The sequence below is a fragment of the Mustelus asterias genome, chromosome 12 (genome assembly GCF_964213995.1).
Source record: "Mustelus asterias chromosome 12, sMusAst1.hap1.1, whole genome shotgun sequence".
NCBI classification, from domain to species: Eukaryota; Metazoa; Chordata; class Chondrichthyes; order Carcharhiniformes; family Triakidae; genus Mustelus; species Mustelus asterias.
In genome coordinates, this window is record NC_135812.1 from 15,274,687 (window position 1) to 15,290,891 (window position 16,205).

Genomic DNA, 16,205 nt, shown 5'->3' on the forward strand with positions numbered 1-16,205 from the left:
CTTTGTAATCTTGACTTTAAGTGAAATTTTGCAAAGACTAAATTCACAGTGTTGTTGCACATTAACACTTATTTGCCTTTTAGCTAAAGCATAGATGTAGGATGATAGTTACAGTGGATATTTGGTCAGTATATGTCAAGTGAATATCGTTCATATTTTAAAAAAGCGTTTGCGAGTCAATGCAATAGCAGTAACTGAACCATTTTAACCATATAAAAACCTAAAACCGTCCCTTTTCCAGGCTGTAAAATCTGATGACGATGATTTCCAGGATTTTCAGGAGGCACCCAAGCCTAACACAACTGATGATTCATTCAAGGGGTTCAAGAATGAAACCTCTGGAAGTCTATCGAAGACAGCAAACTCACAGACCACAATCAGGTTTGAACCATTGACACGCAGTCGTTCTCTGCATAGTTAGATCAAGCCTCATGAAACTCCAGATGCCGATTTTGGGGAACCGGACAGCCTAGCAATGCAGTAAAAGTTTAAAGTTTATTTATTAGTGTCACAAATAGACTTACATTAACATTGCAATGAAGTTACTGTGAAAATCCCCATGTCGCCGCACTCCATCACCTGTTCGGGTACCCTGAGCAAGAACTTGGCATGGCCAACGCACCTAACCAGCATGTCTTTCGGACGGAGAGGAAACTGGAGCACCTGGAGGAAACCAACGCAGACGCAGGAAGAACATGCAGACTCTGTACAGACAGTGACCCAAGCCGGGAATCGAACCCGGGTTCCTAGTGCTGTGAGGCAGCAGTGCTAACCACTATGTCACCGTGTCGCCTTAGTGTATGTAGTACAGTAAATGACTTTCAGTGACAGCAGTAAACTTATTATGCCTTATTATCAAGGCTGGCAAAAAAGAAATGGTGTAGAACATCATTCCTGCATTGATTTCTTCATAATTTTGACAGCTTGGGCTGGTGGCGTCTTCCACCCCAATTGAAATTATGTTGTAGCATTGAGCCAACAGATTTCACATTTGAGTGAATGCCCTTTACTTGATGCCTTTTGATCAAATGAGGTAGAAGTTCAGAATTGAATTAGTCATTAGTGCTGGTTCAAGTAAAATACCAAATGATTCCTATTGGCTCCAAAAGCAGCAAGTAGTTTGGTAAATATTAGCTATGCGGATTTATCTGTACTTGCTGCTGGGCAAAAATAAATACCATTCATTATCCAAACCAAGTACACAAGATAGGATAGCTAATTCACATTTGCCCAAATATTATTTAATAGCTTGGTTATTGCTAGAGATCCAGAACTACTTTAGGACTAACTTTTAAAGATCTTAAATTTAATTTGCCGTCCTTGCAACATTCAATTTTCAGGGGAAAAGTTGACAGAGTATTAAAGTCTGTTGATGTCTCAAATAAATGATTGTGCCATAAAGCTGAATCGCGAGGCCTTTGTCGTAAAGCTGGAGTATTGTCTCGATTTCTGGACACCAGAAGGATGCAAAGGCTATAAAGAAGATATGTGAGATTTATGAGAATGGTTCCAAGGATGAAGGATTCCAGTAACGCGGATAGACAGGAAGAGCTGGTATTCTCTTTGGAGCAGAAAAGGCGAAGAAGAAAGAGGTGTTTAATATCATGGAAGTCTAAAGGGGAACTGTCTCCAATGTTTGAAGGGTCACTAATGAGAGGGCATCAACTTAAGTTGATTGGCAAATGAACCAAAGTTAGTGAGGAAAATTGGTTAACATTTGGAATGCACTGCTGTAAAAAGTGGTGGACATAGATTCATCAGTAGGCTTCAAGAGGGAATTGGATAAGTATTTGAAAGAGAGACAATTAAAGAATTATGGGATAAGAGTGGGGGAGGGAGCAAGCACAGCCTCAATCCACTGAATGGCTGGAACATTTTGGCCGTTCACGCCATTTTAAAAACCTGCGAAATCAGAGGGGTTTTTTTAATCTCTGAAGTGAGAGCATTCTTTACTTGAATGAATGATTGCAACCAAACTACCCAATCATAGTGTGTTTTGAAGGAAGCTCGGAACGCAAGCCAGAAAGTGATGTTTTTAAAAATAATTTATAGTTTGCTCTGTAAATGGGAAGGAATATTTGCAGAAAGTGGAACATGGTTTCTGCTTTATAACTTATGGCTGGAATTTTCCCCAAGCAGTTTGAGGCAGGTTCAGAGGCAGGCTAGGTAGGAAAGACCTGGAAACTGATGCTGGATCAGGATCTTGCCACGATCCCACTGACTTCTGCCTTTCAGGATGGGATTGAAGGCAAGTGGGGAATCCCCTTCACTTCTTTCCTCTACCCACCCCGATCTTTTCCTCTGGGCAGGTGGTCTGCTCTCCTGCAAAGGGAGTAGAGAGGTGCAAGTGCTTAATGGCTTGTGAGCAGACAAAAGGACACCATTTGTTGAGGGTGACTGTGGCATGGCTGTGAGTAAGTAGGTAAATTTTGAGATTAAGCCAATTGGGAAGATCTTCAGTGAAACTGACAAACTGTTAATTACTGAATCCATGGTTATTGAGAAATTGCTGTACAAAGCTCATCTTCTCTCTCAGGAGTGCTTTTACTACTTGACAGATGGTTGTTGACTTCACCTATCTACCGTTGCACTCGCCTGCAGTGACACTACCTTGCTGTCAGCCTTCAGCACATGATGGGCACACAACTTGCCCAATTCTATCTTGCACCTACTGAGGTTCAAGAGCAGAGGCCATACCATGGCCAACTGCTCCAACAGCAGCACCAGCTGTCTTCTCAGCCGCATGCCCCTCCATAGAGCTGATGGGATGGACACCAAGATCCAGCTGGAATGAGGTGACACCACCAACACAGTGTTCACACGCAGAGCATCAGTTCTCTAGACATATCTGAACACCGCTGCCTCAGGAGGCTCAGGCTAACACGGCAGTTACTGGTGATATGTGCACCCTCCTGGTGCAAGATCTCCCTCCCAGTGGACCAGGTTGAAAAGCATTGCCAATGGCCCAGAAGGTAAGGGCCACTCCTTTCCTCTACCCATCCTGGTCTTTTCCTCTGGGCAGGTGGTCTGCCCTCCTGCAAGGGGAGCAGAGAGGTGCGAGTGCCTAATGGCTTGTGAGCAGACAAAAGGACATAATTTGTTGAGTGTGACAGTGTGGCATGGGTGTGAGATGGCATTAGGATGAACTTGGCTGCTCAGATGGGGATGTGAAGTGCCTGCAGGGAGATAAATGAGTGAAGCTGCAAAGGTGTGCTGTAAACATTGCTATGTGGTTTAGCACCTGAAGGCGTTATGCCACTTGCCCGCCATGTCCTCCAGAGACCGTGCATCCTCTTGATGCACTGTCTGCAGGTTGGAAGGAGAACATCCCCTTTGCTGACTTCCCCGGCCACTTTCATCCATGTCTGTTTGGTTGGAAAGGTTGTCGTCTTCCACCCATCCTTGGTAGAGCTCATCTCACTGCAGTCCTTCTGCAGGATGTTCAGGTAAGAAGGGTGGTGGGTAGCCCCCCCAGCTCCCCCCTCCATTTCTGTGGTTGCTGCAGACTGAAAAGTCCAAATGCTGGTCAACTTTCCCAACCCATGCCCAAAGTCCCTTTAATTAGAAATCCGCCTTTTGCCAAAATGTTCTATCATCCCGCCCTCATACCTCCTGTGACTTGGTGTCATACTTTATTTTATAATAATCCTGTAAGCACCTTGGGATGTTTCATTACATGAAAGGTAATGTATAAATATAAGTTTTTGTTTTTAGTCAAGGCGCCCAGAGGCAGGATATCAGTTGGTTGGCTCTGGTAAAGAGCAACCATCAGATGCACAGTTCAGAAAGCTGGGTTCCAAATCCAAAAATGGTCCCGTCTCTCAGGCAAGGTCTAAAGTGGTTAGATTCTGCCCCAATTATTCAGAGTCCCTGAAACCTTGCTTGCTTTCACATACACTGCTCTCTTCACTGCATCCTTCCAGACCCTGTGTTTTCTCTCTGCTTCTCCCTATTGGTAGTGATTTGTGCTGGCGATGGGATTCTAATTGTGCTTCTCACTCAAATATTTTTATTCAGGAAAGTGTGGGAGAGAAATTGCATTTTTACATGAATTTCTCAATATTAAATTCTCTATATGGGCCAATCCAGGGTGCCAAGAAAAGCCTCAATATGTAGTGGCTAGTTGGCGATGTATTGTGATGTTGCAGATTTCTCTCTTTGAGAAGTATTTCATTGAGGTTAATTACATGACTTGCAAAATTATATAATAATGCTGCCTAAATTTAGGCTTTAATACTGCAATGTAAAATGAGCCACAAGATAATAGTTAACATAGTTCATTAAAATCCAAACTAGACAAAAGCTGTCTCTGTAGAATCAGAATAGAATCATAAATGAACGACGGATATTCTTGGTAATGAGGTGAAGGTTATCACAGCTTTACTAAAATGCAGTGTAGAAAGGCGCACAATATGTTAAAGAAGGATTTTATATATTATCTTTAGTTCACCTTTTTAAATAAAGGAATACTGTAACTCTGGTAAACATTTCCTTCCTTAAAATTGAAAAATGTTATTACTGTCTTTTTGTTTTAGTTTGATTTACATATTTTTTCTGAATCCTGATATTACAATCGTTCCCCTAATTCTGACATGAACACTATCTGCTGTTGATTTATTTTTTTCTTTGTGCTAAAACTTTGTGAGAAAATTTGTACTTTCCTTCAGTTTCTTTTTGTCTCAAGCCAGCCCTTATCCTTCAAAGGGCAGTAAAGTAAATGTGTCTCGGGATATTGAGCCCTGATCAAGAAGAAGGAGGCACATGACATATTTAGGCAGCTGGAATCAAGTGAATCCCTTGAAGAGTATAGAGGCTGTAGGAGTAGAGTTAAGAGAGAAATCAGGAGAGCAAAAAGGGGGCATGAGATTGTTTTGGCAGATAAGGCAAAGGAGAATCCAAAGAGCTTCTACAAATACATAAAGGGCAAAAGAGTAACAAGGGAGAGAGTAGTGCCTCTTAAGGATCAACAAAGTCATCTATGTGCGGATCCACAAGAGATGGGTGAGATCCTAAATGAATATTTCTCATCAGTATTTACTGTTGAGAAAAGCATGGATGTTAAGGAACTTGGGGAAATAAATAGTGATGTCTTGAGGAGTGTTCATATTACAGAGAAAGAGGTGCTGGAAGTCTTAAAGCGCATCAAGGTAGATAAATCCCCGGGACCTGATGAATTGTATCCCAGGACATTGTGGGAGGCGAGGGAGGAAAGTGCGGGTCCGCTCACAGAGACATTTGAATCATCGATAGTAACGGGTGAGGTGCCTGAAGATTGGAGGTGGCAAATGTTGTGCCTTTGTTTAAAAAGGGCTGCAGGGAAAAGCCTGGGAACTACAGGCCAGTGAGCCTCACATCTGCGGTGGGTAAATTGTTGGAAGGTATTTTGAGAGACAGGATCTACAGGCATTTAGAGACACAAGGACTGATTAGGGACAGTTAGCATGGCTTTGTGAGTGGAAAATCATATCTCACAAATTTGATTGCGTTTTTTGAAGGGGTAACCAAGAAGATAGATGAGGACAGTGCAGTTGATGTTGTCTACATGGACTTTAGCAAGGCCTTTGACAAGGTACCGCATGGTAGGTTGTTGCATAAGGTTAAATCTCACGGGATCCAGGGTGAGGTATCTAAATGGATACAAAATTGGGTGGTTGTAGAGGGTTGTTTTTCAAACTGGAAGCCTGTGACCAGCGGTGTGCCTCAGGGATTAGTGCTGGGCCCAGTGTTATTTGTTATTTATATTAATGATTTATATTAATGATTTGGATGAGAATATAGGAGGCATGGTTAGTAAGTTTGCAGATGACACCAAGATTGATGGCGTAGTGGACAGTGAAGAAAGTTATCTCCAATTGCAACGGGATCTTGATCAATTGGGCCAGTGGGCTGACAAATGGCAGATGGAGTTTAATTTAGATAAATGCGAGGGGAAGCATTTTGGTAGATTGAAGGAGGGCAAGACTTACTCAGTTAATGGTAGGGCATTGGGGAGAGTTACAGAACAAAGAGATCGAGGGGTACATGTTCATAGCTCCTTGAAAGTGGAATCACAGGTGGACAAAGTGGTGAAGAAGGCATTCAGCATGCTTGGTTTCATTGGTCAGAACATTGAATACAGGAGTTGGGACGCCTTGTTGACGTTGTACAAGACATTGGTGAGGCCACACTTGGAGTACTGTGTACAGTTCTGGTCACCCTATTATAGGAAGGATATTATTAAACTAGAAAGAGTGCAGAAAAGATTTACTAGGATGCTATCGGGACTTGATGGTTTGAGTTATAAGGAGAGGCTGGATAGACTGGGACTTTTTTCTCTGGAGCGTAGAAGGCTGAGGGGTGATCTTATAGAGGTGTATAAAATAATGAGGGGCACAGATCAACTAGACAGTCAATATCTAGTCTATGACTCTCTATGACTCTGTATTTTTGGGGGTGCTGAGATTCTTTTTGTAGAACTGATAGGGGGCTTGCTCTGGTGTTCTCTGACATTTGAAAGACATTGATAAATTCTGCACGTGGGATTAAATGGAGAGCTTTTTGTTTCATTTGTAACATTAATGAGTGATTGTAATTATAACTTGAGGAAAAATTGCTCACCTGAAGTTCTTCTGGCACACACTGATGTTTGAGATAATTTTGTGGGTAATTGAATTCTCTCTCTCTTTCAGTGCACATACTTTACTGACTCCAATTTCAGGAACGTCTACATTATCTTCAGTGGATAAATATGCCGTCTTTAAAGACTTGACGGAAGACAAGCCTACAGAAAGTTCTTCATTTGCAGGTAGAGTGGACTGTCTTCGAGCACTGTCTACATTTTATTCCAAAATTGAGCATTTAAAAATCGTAATGAATGGAATTATTCACTCCAGATTACAGTGATGGTATATATAAAAAAGGGAGCATGTATCTGGCCAATTGTTTGCATTTTAAAATTCCTGAATGCATGAATTAGAATACAAATAAAACAGAAATATGCTTTTATAAACAGGATGGTGTTTGCTTAGTACCTCCTGTTTCGTATTCTAAACGAATGAAATCAGCCTGTCATAAAATGTCAATAAAAGATTGAACAAAAAAAATTTTTTTCTTCCACATAACTGAAGTTATATATCAGTAGATGTTATATTTTCATCTTCATTATTTTTGAAGATGTTCCTGTTTCTTACCCTTTCTCCTCCTCCTTAGACCTCATACACTACCCAATACTTCAAGTCACCATGGCTCCCATGCCACTGCCAATGATCAGAAGGCACGCAAGACGTGCCTAATGAAGATATCTTTCCAATAAGAAAGAAAAGATGAGAATAAGAAAGAAAAGATGAGAATAAGTTGAATTTTTATAGCAGCTCATGATGTCCTCAAGCACTCAAGCGTGCGCACTAATTTAAGGCAAGAAAGTGACCAATAAATGCAACAGGACTCCACAAGCAATAGCATTGAGATAAATTACTGCAGAATCTGTTCTTGGTCTTGTTGACTGGGGGATAAATATTTCCAAGGAGAATTTCCCTGTTTTAATAGTCTCATTGGATTTTTTTTTGTGTTCATCTGAGAGGGTTGATGGGACCTTGTTTTAATGTCTCATCCAAAAGATAGCCTCTATTGCTGTACTTCCTCAGTACAGATGAAGAGCTAAGTGTGTTACCAGAAGTCGCCAAACCGTGAACCGCAATGTTGTTGGTTGGCTGGTTGAAAAGGAATTCTGGGGAGCTACACCATCAGGACTGTAGTGACCCGAGGGAGAGAGGGTTCATAGAAATATGCCTAGTTGGTAATCGTACTCGTGAAACTCTTGAGGTGAAAGCTATTGTTGGGTAGGATTCCTGACCTAGTGAATACAGAACAGTATAGTGGAACTCTGACAACGAGTCATTTGGACTCAAAACATTAACTCTGTTTCTCTCTCCACAGATGCTGCCAGACCTGCTGAGTTTTTCCAGCATTTTCTGTTTTACATTGTGGAACTGTGTAGCTACATAGTGCCACATGTCTGCAGGGAATGATGCAAGTGATTGTGGTCGTGTAAGACTTGCCTTTGTTGTATCAACTATTTAAAATTAAGCGTACCTTTTTATTTGAAGTATCAGATTTCCTGTTAATTCACAATTAATTTGCATTATCTCTGATTTGTGTTAAAGTAGAAGTTACAAAAGTGAAATATTGTTGGTAATTTTTTTTGGCATTTGATAATGGAGTCATAGTCATACAGTCATAGAGGAAAACAGCATGGAAACAGGCTCTTCGGCCCAATCTGTCCATGTCGCCCTTTGTTTTTTAACCACTAAGCTAATCCCAATTTCCCGCATTTGGCCCATATCCCTCTATACCCATCTTACCCATGTAACTGTCTAAACGCTTTTTAAAAGACAACATTGTACCCGCCTCTACTACTGCATCTGGCAGCTCATTCCAGACACCCGCCATCCTCTGTGTGAAACATTTGTCCCTCTGGACCCTTTTATATCTCTCCCCTCTTACCTTAAACCTATGCCCTCTAGTTTTAGACTCCCCTACCTTTGGGAAAAGATGATGACTATCTAGCTGATCTATGCCCCTCATTATTTTGTAGACCGCTATATGATCACCCCTAAACCTCCTATGCTCCAGGGAAAAAAAGTTCCAGTCTATCCAGCCTCTCCTTATAACTCATATCATCAAGTCCCGGTAGTATCCTAGTGAATCTTTTCTGCACTCTTTCTAGTTTAATAATATCCTTTCTATAATAGGGTGACAGAACTGTACACAGTTTTCCAAGTGTTGCCTTACCAATGCCTTGTACAACTTCAACAAGACGTCCCAACTCCTGTATTCAATGTGCTGACCAATGAAACCAAGCATGTAGAATGTCCTCTTTACCACTCTGTCCACCTGTGACTCCACTTTCAAGGAGTTATGAACCTGTACCCCAGATCTCTTTGTTCTATAATCTCCCCAACATCCTAACATTAACTGAGTAAGTCCTGCCCTGGTTCGATCTACCAAAATGCATCACCTCACATTTATCTAAATTAAACTCCATCTGCTAGTCATCAGCCCACTGGCCCAATAGATCAAGATCCTGTTGCAATCTTTCACTGTCCACTATGCCACCAATCTTGGTGTCATCTGCAAACTTACTAACCATGTCTCCTAAATTCTCATCCAAATCATTAATGTTAATGACAAATAAAAGTGGACCCAGCACCGATCCCTGAGGCACACCGCTGGTCACAGGCCTCCAATTTGGAAAAAAAACCCCTCTACAACCACCCTCTGTCTTCTTTATTTTAGTTTACAGTTTCCCCCATGCGAATTGTAACACTGACTTGGAGGAAAAATTACAACTTCCAGACTCCCGAAATACTTTGATCCAAGCCCCTCTCTGATGGGGAGCTATCTGGTGCCCTAACGTATTGTTTGTGCATGTATACTCAACATGGGGAGGGATGTTAGCACTGGGATATGGGGCAACCCACCTTTCGGGCACCCATATCATCATTTGCAAGTACCAATGTGAGCTGTCTCCATGACAGGGTTATGGTGAGCGGGCGGGTAAGTGGAGCTGAGCGCACGAAAAGATCAGCCATGATCTTATTGAATGGTGGAGCAGGTTGGAGGGGCCAGATGGCCTACTCCTACTCCTAGTTCTTATGTTCTTATGACATAACCATGCGATACAAAAAGAAGAGTTCCCAAGAATATTTTGATGAGGAGGCAAAAGTGTGAAATTTTCAGGTTAACGTTGCATTATAAACTGACACTTCAATTATTGAGAGTCTGGAGTACTTCAGCAAAGGAAATCTTTTGCACTGAATTATTATTTTAGCACATTATTGTTATTGGGGATTGAGAAGATGCAAGGTTATTTGAATATGTTATGACTGTTTCAATTTCTTTCAGATTTTGGCGACAAATACAGTGTTTTTCGGGAACTTGGCCAGAGTACAGAGAATAAAAGCTCAAGTGAGTGGATATATAGCAGTGTGTTGGACCACCCATGCATGTATTCGCTGTGGTCAATAGAGTACTTTAAGATTCATCTTATGAAAGGCATAGTGTTTCCCAAAGAAACCATAATAATCATGTACTTAACCTATGTAGATTTGCTGGTTACTCTACAAATGGCATCGGGAACAATGCATCTCCAAATTGGCTCCCATGTTGACCCAGAATTGCGATGACTATTAACATTTAATGGTGATGATTCAGAATATTCCTTAAACAGTAATCATGTAACAAAGCGATACTGACTTGATGGGTGACCAGAGAAAAACATGACTTAAAAACGTGTGCACGTGTACCCACAAACCCCCGCCTTCCCCTCCTCCCCCAACCAACCTCGGCACATACACATGCACACAAACACACACAGGCCACCACCACACACAGCCTTCTTTGTGACTAAGATATGCAATACTAGATTGAGCAGCATGCTCACAATTGGGATTCCTCCCCCGCCCCCCCCAACGTTCCGTCCCAGTAGTTTCTTTTGAATTCTTGAAAAGAGTAATAGTCTTAATGAAAATAAAGTGCAAGGATTGGTAGAGAGTGCCAGTATTGCCTAGATATCTGACGAAGAGTCATCCAGACTCGAAGCAATGGTTCTGCTCTTGCTCCACCGATGCTGTCAGATCTGCTGAGATTTTCTAGCATTTTCTGTTTTTGATACCTAGATGTCCAGTTGATTAGGCTAATCTATTTATATTTGGAATTTTTTTTATTTGTACATTTAATTCTCCTCTTGCAGTTAAAATAATTGTAGGATAGTTTGTAAAAGCTAAGCTGTCTAAGCATTTTTGTAGTATTTTACTTTCTGCTTTTTTCCTTTGTTTTATATGCCTCTTTTTAAAAAAGAAATTGAGGTGGGATAGAACAATATATCCATATTCAACACACTGCGTTAGAAAATTATTTCTGCTCTCTTCTGTTGGTGGATTCCTTATTGGGAAGGGAGGGAAAGGAATAGAGCAGGTGTACTCCCATAAAGAAAAATATACTAAGAGTGAGCCTTGCTGAGCTATTGTTACATGCATCCTCATTTTAGCTTGTGAGTTGCATTAGCAATGGTTCCAGTCTCACTGGGCACAGATTGTCTTATCTACCTTTTAAAATTGGGGAATGCGGCGGAGTGCATTTGAGGAGTTGGGAAGAAACATTCACTTTGTTGGCCCAGGTCAAAGTGCACTTTAATCAATCACATCAACGTACAGGAGAAAGCTATTACTCAGCTGAAGCAAGAAAGGCCAAAATAGTTCATACAGAGGATAATTTGATTATTGCAACTTAGTAAAAATGCCATGAAGATTTTTTTAATTTAGAAAGTGCAGTCACTATGTTAAGGGCCCGAGGAATCACCTGAGGCATAATGAGTGCACTGTGCCTTAGCAATGATGTGAGCCTGAAGATTTGCAACTGAGTTTCCTTACTATTTCTCACCCAGTTTTATTTTTTGGGAGCAGTCATATTTTGGCAAGTGATAGGCCATTGAAATTATGCACTTTTAGCTTCTCTGAAAGCTCACAGGTGTATCTATTGAATGGCTAAGGCAAAGTGATCAGCGCATCACAGGTTTGCTCTTTAACCTCTGCCGAGCCACGGTGGCACTATGGGGGCTACAATTGGCTTCAGTCTTCCACAGGAGGACGAAATCAGTCAGTGACCCCACACATTGATTTCCCCGCTGGAAAGGCAGGTTTGAATGGTGGGTGAATGCTATAACAGCGGTACTTTGTTTGTTTGAATGGTTACCTGACAGCCTTCTTTAAGGATCACAAATGACATATGGTCACTGTGGTCAGGTGATGACTGCCCGTTGCATGAGATCAGTCCCTCTCGAAGAAAAAATAGTGGGGGATAAATGGGAAAACATTGGTATTTTTGATTTTCAGTTCTTGATCTGGTCTCAAAATAGCCTCATACAAAATATGGTGGTTTTAAACAGAAAATCACTATCTCAGATCGGCTGTGTATTTTGGGCTACATAAGAAATAGGAGCTGTTAGCATAAGTGTCATAGAAAGAGAAGTCGTAGAGATTGGAAGCCAACTGACTGGGCCAAGAAACCTGATGGATACTCAAAAGCAGCACTTTGAATTGGTAGACTCCCTCCCCTTTCACCCCTTCCAAAAAACCTATTGCATCGATTACTGCAATATTTCCAGATATTGAAATGAAAAATGCAAACAAATAAAGTAACCGACCCTTTTCCATAAAAAGACAAAAGTAAATTGAAATGTTTGCCACTATACTGCCACGTGAGCAGAACTAGACAGTGTATCATCATTTGTGTGTGGGCTGAATAGATACTTAGCGGAATGCTGCCACGCATGCACCATGGGAAATGTCCAGACCATTTACCCATCGAAGCTGGGTTAAAATTCTCACTTTCTTTTTTCCAGATTTACAAAATGGCCCTAATTTGGGCCAGTTTGGTATTTAAATTTGGTTCGTTGACCATCCCTCTTCCCTACAATGAGAAATTAAATGGTGGTATGTTCAATGCAGGGTTTTACTTGGCAGTGCATGCTTGGTATGGGTTGGTGCTTTGGTCGTAGTTACTAACTTGAACATGCTTGTGTTTGTGTGCTGTGAAAAGTGAAATATAGAATTCCATTCTTAACTGCTGATATTTTGTCACTGAAAAGATGTATGTTTGCAGGGGAGGGCTTTGCAGAATTCAAGTCACCGGGGAATGATGATGGATTCACAGACTTCAAAACCGCAGACAGCATTTCACCAGTAGATTCGTCAGAGCAAGCCAAGACATTCGCAACAGCGTTTCCTTCTGTGCCATTTCTTCAGCCGCAACCGCAACCTGTAACACAACCTAAAGACTCTTTCAATCTCACGGACCTTTTTACCTCTGTCAGTTGCACTGGAGAGAACAAATCTGTGTCATTTCCACCAGTGTCTGTGACATCATCCATTACATCATCTGTATGTGTTGCATCACCATTGTCATCGCTATCATCTGGTACTTTTTCTTCAGCCAGTGGCAAGACTGCTGGTGGAACTGATGACTTTGGGGACTTCAATCTTTTTGGCGTAGCAGCCAATACTTCATCGGGTGGGGGATGGGGTCAGGATGAATTTGCAGATTTTATAGCTTTTGGCAGCTCCAGCACTACAGGACCCTCTGAACAAAAGTCAAGTGATAAATATAGTGTTTTCAGGCAGGAGAAGAATGATGGCTTCACAGCATCTTTTGATGCCTCCCTTGGCATAGCAGAGGGTGGACAACAGCCTTCAACCACCACTGTAGACAAGTATGATGTATTTAAACAGTTACCTGAGGAGGGGCCTGTGATGGGCTTTGAGGAACAAAAAGACAACTCCTCCCTTTCTCAAGAGAAGAATGAGGATGACTTTCCAGTTACCAAGTTGTCCCTTGCATTCAGCACCTCGGACAAGGCTTTCGTAGATAAACTCTCTGCTTTTAAACAGGCAAAAGAAGACTCTGCCTCTGTGAAATCTTTGGACCTTCCTTCGATTGGTGGGAGCAGTATTGGTAAAGAGGACTCGGAAGATGCCTTATCTGGTCAGTTTGACATGAAGTCAGCTGAGGTTGGTGGTGATTTGAAGCATGTGTTGTCTGACAGCTCGCTGGATTTACCACCTGTCATTGGTCAGCCGCCTCCTGTTACAGGTGAGGAAATGGTTCGCTTGATCTGGTAAATGCAGCCAAATCATCTGCATACTGCAGGTACCTTTCTATAATGCCGCACCAATGATTTACCATTTATATATGTAGCTGCCCATTCTGCATAATCATGGCTGTTGGGAATTGTTCAGTTTGTCTCCTCTTCAGTGAGTATAATTACACTCAATTGTTAACCGTAGTGGAGAAATCCAATGAATGCCCTTGGTTTAGAGTTATTACCAGGCACCTTCAATTGCTAGGGTACCTTGTGTCCACTATATTGCCTTCAGTTACCACAGTTGAACCAGCATTGCTGTCAATATTTTTTCCCACTTAAAATGCAACAATTGTTTGTTCAGTACTTGGAATTAGTGGAATAATCCAAATGGTGTCACTTCTTTTCTGAACAGACACCTACATATTCATCCGTTCTAGTATCTGAATAATGAACAATTACGACAAGTCCAGAGAGAGTTGTAGTCAGCTTGGACGGCACTGGGTTGGTTGTATTATTTTATCTGCGCCCCTTTGACCAGTATTATAAATTTCTCTTTCCACTTTATTCTTTTGTAGGCAGCCACATCCCACAGATGCTGCCAGACCTGCTGAGCATTTCCAGCATTTATTTCAGACTTCCAGTAACTACAACAGTTTGCTTTGCACATTCAGTGGTGATTGCTTACACAAAAAGTAACATGGTGCCTAAACATGGTGCCTAGTTTTAACTGCAATCTTCTAACGAGGTTGCAAATAACACTTTGTGTAATTATCGTGAAATGGGCACCATGATCGAAGGTTTATATTTCTAGACAGCTCTTTCAAACCACTTTCAAAATGTCCGGAATAAAGAGCTTTGGCCTTAATTCTGGATGTAAAACCTCTGGGCGTGACTTGCCTCGTGTTAGAACAATTAAGCAGTGTCTGTTCAGCCAACAGACCGGACAATGGGGGATGAATGTGTCAGTCGCATGTAAATAATCACTGGACAAAAATGTGTGCTAACAAGGGTTATGATTGGTGGGTTTAAGAAGGCTTTCCAGGTCTACTGACTGGTTTAACAAACTCGAGTCTTGGAAACTGAGCCTGAGAGTGTGCCCACAATATTTCTCTACTTCCCTTTTAAAATATCTACTTTTGTTAACAACCTAATGTGGTATAAATAATGTACCAGAAATTAAAATATCCTGGTTGTTAAATACAGAGCCTGTTCACTATACTATCTGTACAACAGTGACCCACCAGACTAAATTTGATGAGTGGTGATAGTGTTGGTGCACATAAATGATAGGTAAGTATCAATGCATATTATGTGGGGCATTTAAGAAGTGGGACGCAGGGCCTGAAATTAGACTAAGCTGAGACTAATACTTTTCAGATCAACCGCTCACAGTTCAGAAACTCTGCTGATCTGTTGATCCCTTGCAGCAGTATGGGAGTAATGCTTCCACAGTGTACCTTAATGCCAGTAGCAAGCACAAGGGGTTTCTTTCAGTTTGTGAAGTGAAGGCTTTTCATTGTGGAGCTAAGATGGGTGGATATCGGATTGGTAAGTATAATGTATTAATTAATACATTAAAGCGTTCCTCAACCTCTTTAATTTACCAGAGCACACCAACAGTTAACATGCACGATTATGTGAAAGTGTGTAACTGCAAAGGTAGACTCCTGTGAAGCTGTCCTAATTAGCTTGGAACATTCATACTGTGGTAATGGTTAGGTAGAACTGTTCATTTGAGAATTTCTTTACACTTAAACTGCTTTGCAGAGATCCGAATTAAAACTCTGGCTGTAGTCAAGTAAAATTTTAGGCACAGGACTAATGTCCAGTGCATCTGACAAAACGGAATGTGCACCAACATGACTCATCAGATTTAGTCTGGTCTGTTCGTGTTGTATGAATGACTTGGTAAACAGGTTCTCTTTTAATCGGCCTAAGAAATGGTAGCAGGAACTGGCCATATAGCCCGGGGAGCCATTCAATAAACTCATGGCTGGAATTCTACCTCAACTCCACTTTTCCACCCATGTCCCAGATTTCCCTAAGAGTCATAAAGTCTTATTAATCTCAGAATCACAATCCTTTCCATGAAGAAATTTTTCCTTACCTCAGTTCTAAATTATCCTGATTTAATGCCCCTAGTTCTAGACTCTCCACCCAGAGAAAATAGCCTCTCTGTATCTATCCTAACAAGTCGTCTCAGAATCTTATTTGTTTCAATGAGATTATCTGTAATTTTATACTGTGGAGAATATGGCCTATTCTACCCAATCTCTCTACATGGGTCAACCCAGGGATCAATCTAGTGAGCCTTCATTGCCGGACAAATATATCCTTTAATTGGTATGGAAACCAAAGTTGTGCACAATACCCCAGGTGTGGTTCTACCAAAGCCCTTTACAATTGCAGAAAGACTTCCTTACTCTCGTATTTCAACCTCTTTGTAATAGAGTCCAACGTACCATTTGTTTTCCTAATTGCTTGCTGTGCCTACATGTTATCTTTGTGTTTTGTGCAGAAGGACTCTTCCAAATTCTTTGGGCATCAACATTTAATAGTTTGTCATCAATTAAAACAATGTTTTTCT

The 16,205-nt window shown here is 41.3% G+C and overlaps 1 protein-coding gene across 9 annotated transcripts in view; it reads left to right on the plus strand.

The window, feature by feature from the left end:
• The window catches only part of synrg (synergin, gamma), a 119,175-nt gene that overhangs the window by 39,188 nt on the left and 63,782 nt on the right, over positions 1–16,205 (plus strand). For all 9 annotated transcript variants that reach the window (XM_078224822.1, XM_078224824.1, XM_078224828.1 and 6 more), the window contains 4 exons: positions 242–381; positions 6,669–6,784; positions 9,883–9,945; positions 12,640–13,626. In XM_078224822.1, the coding sequence (XP_078080948.1) occupies positions 242–381; positions 6,669–6,784; positions 9,883–9,945; positions 12,640–13,626 (1,306 nt within the window). The remainder of the gene's footprint in view (positions 1–241; positions 382–6,668; positions 6,785–9,882; positions 9,946–12,639; positions 13,627–16,205) is intronic.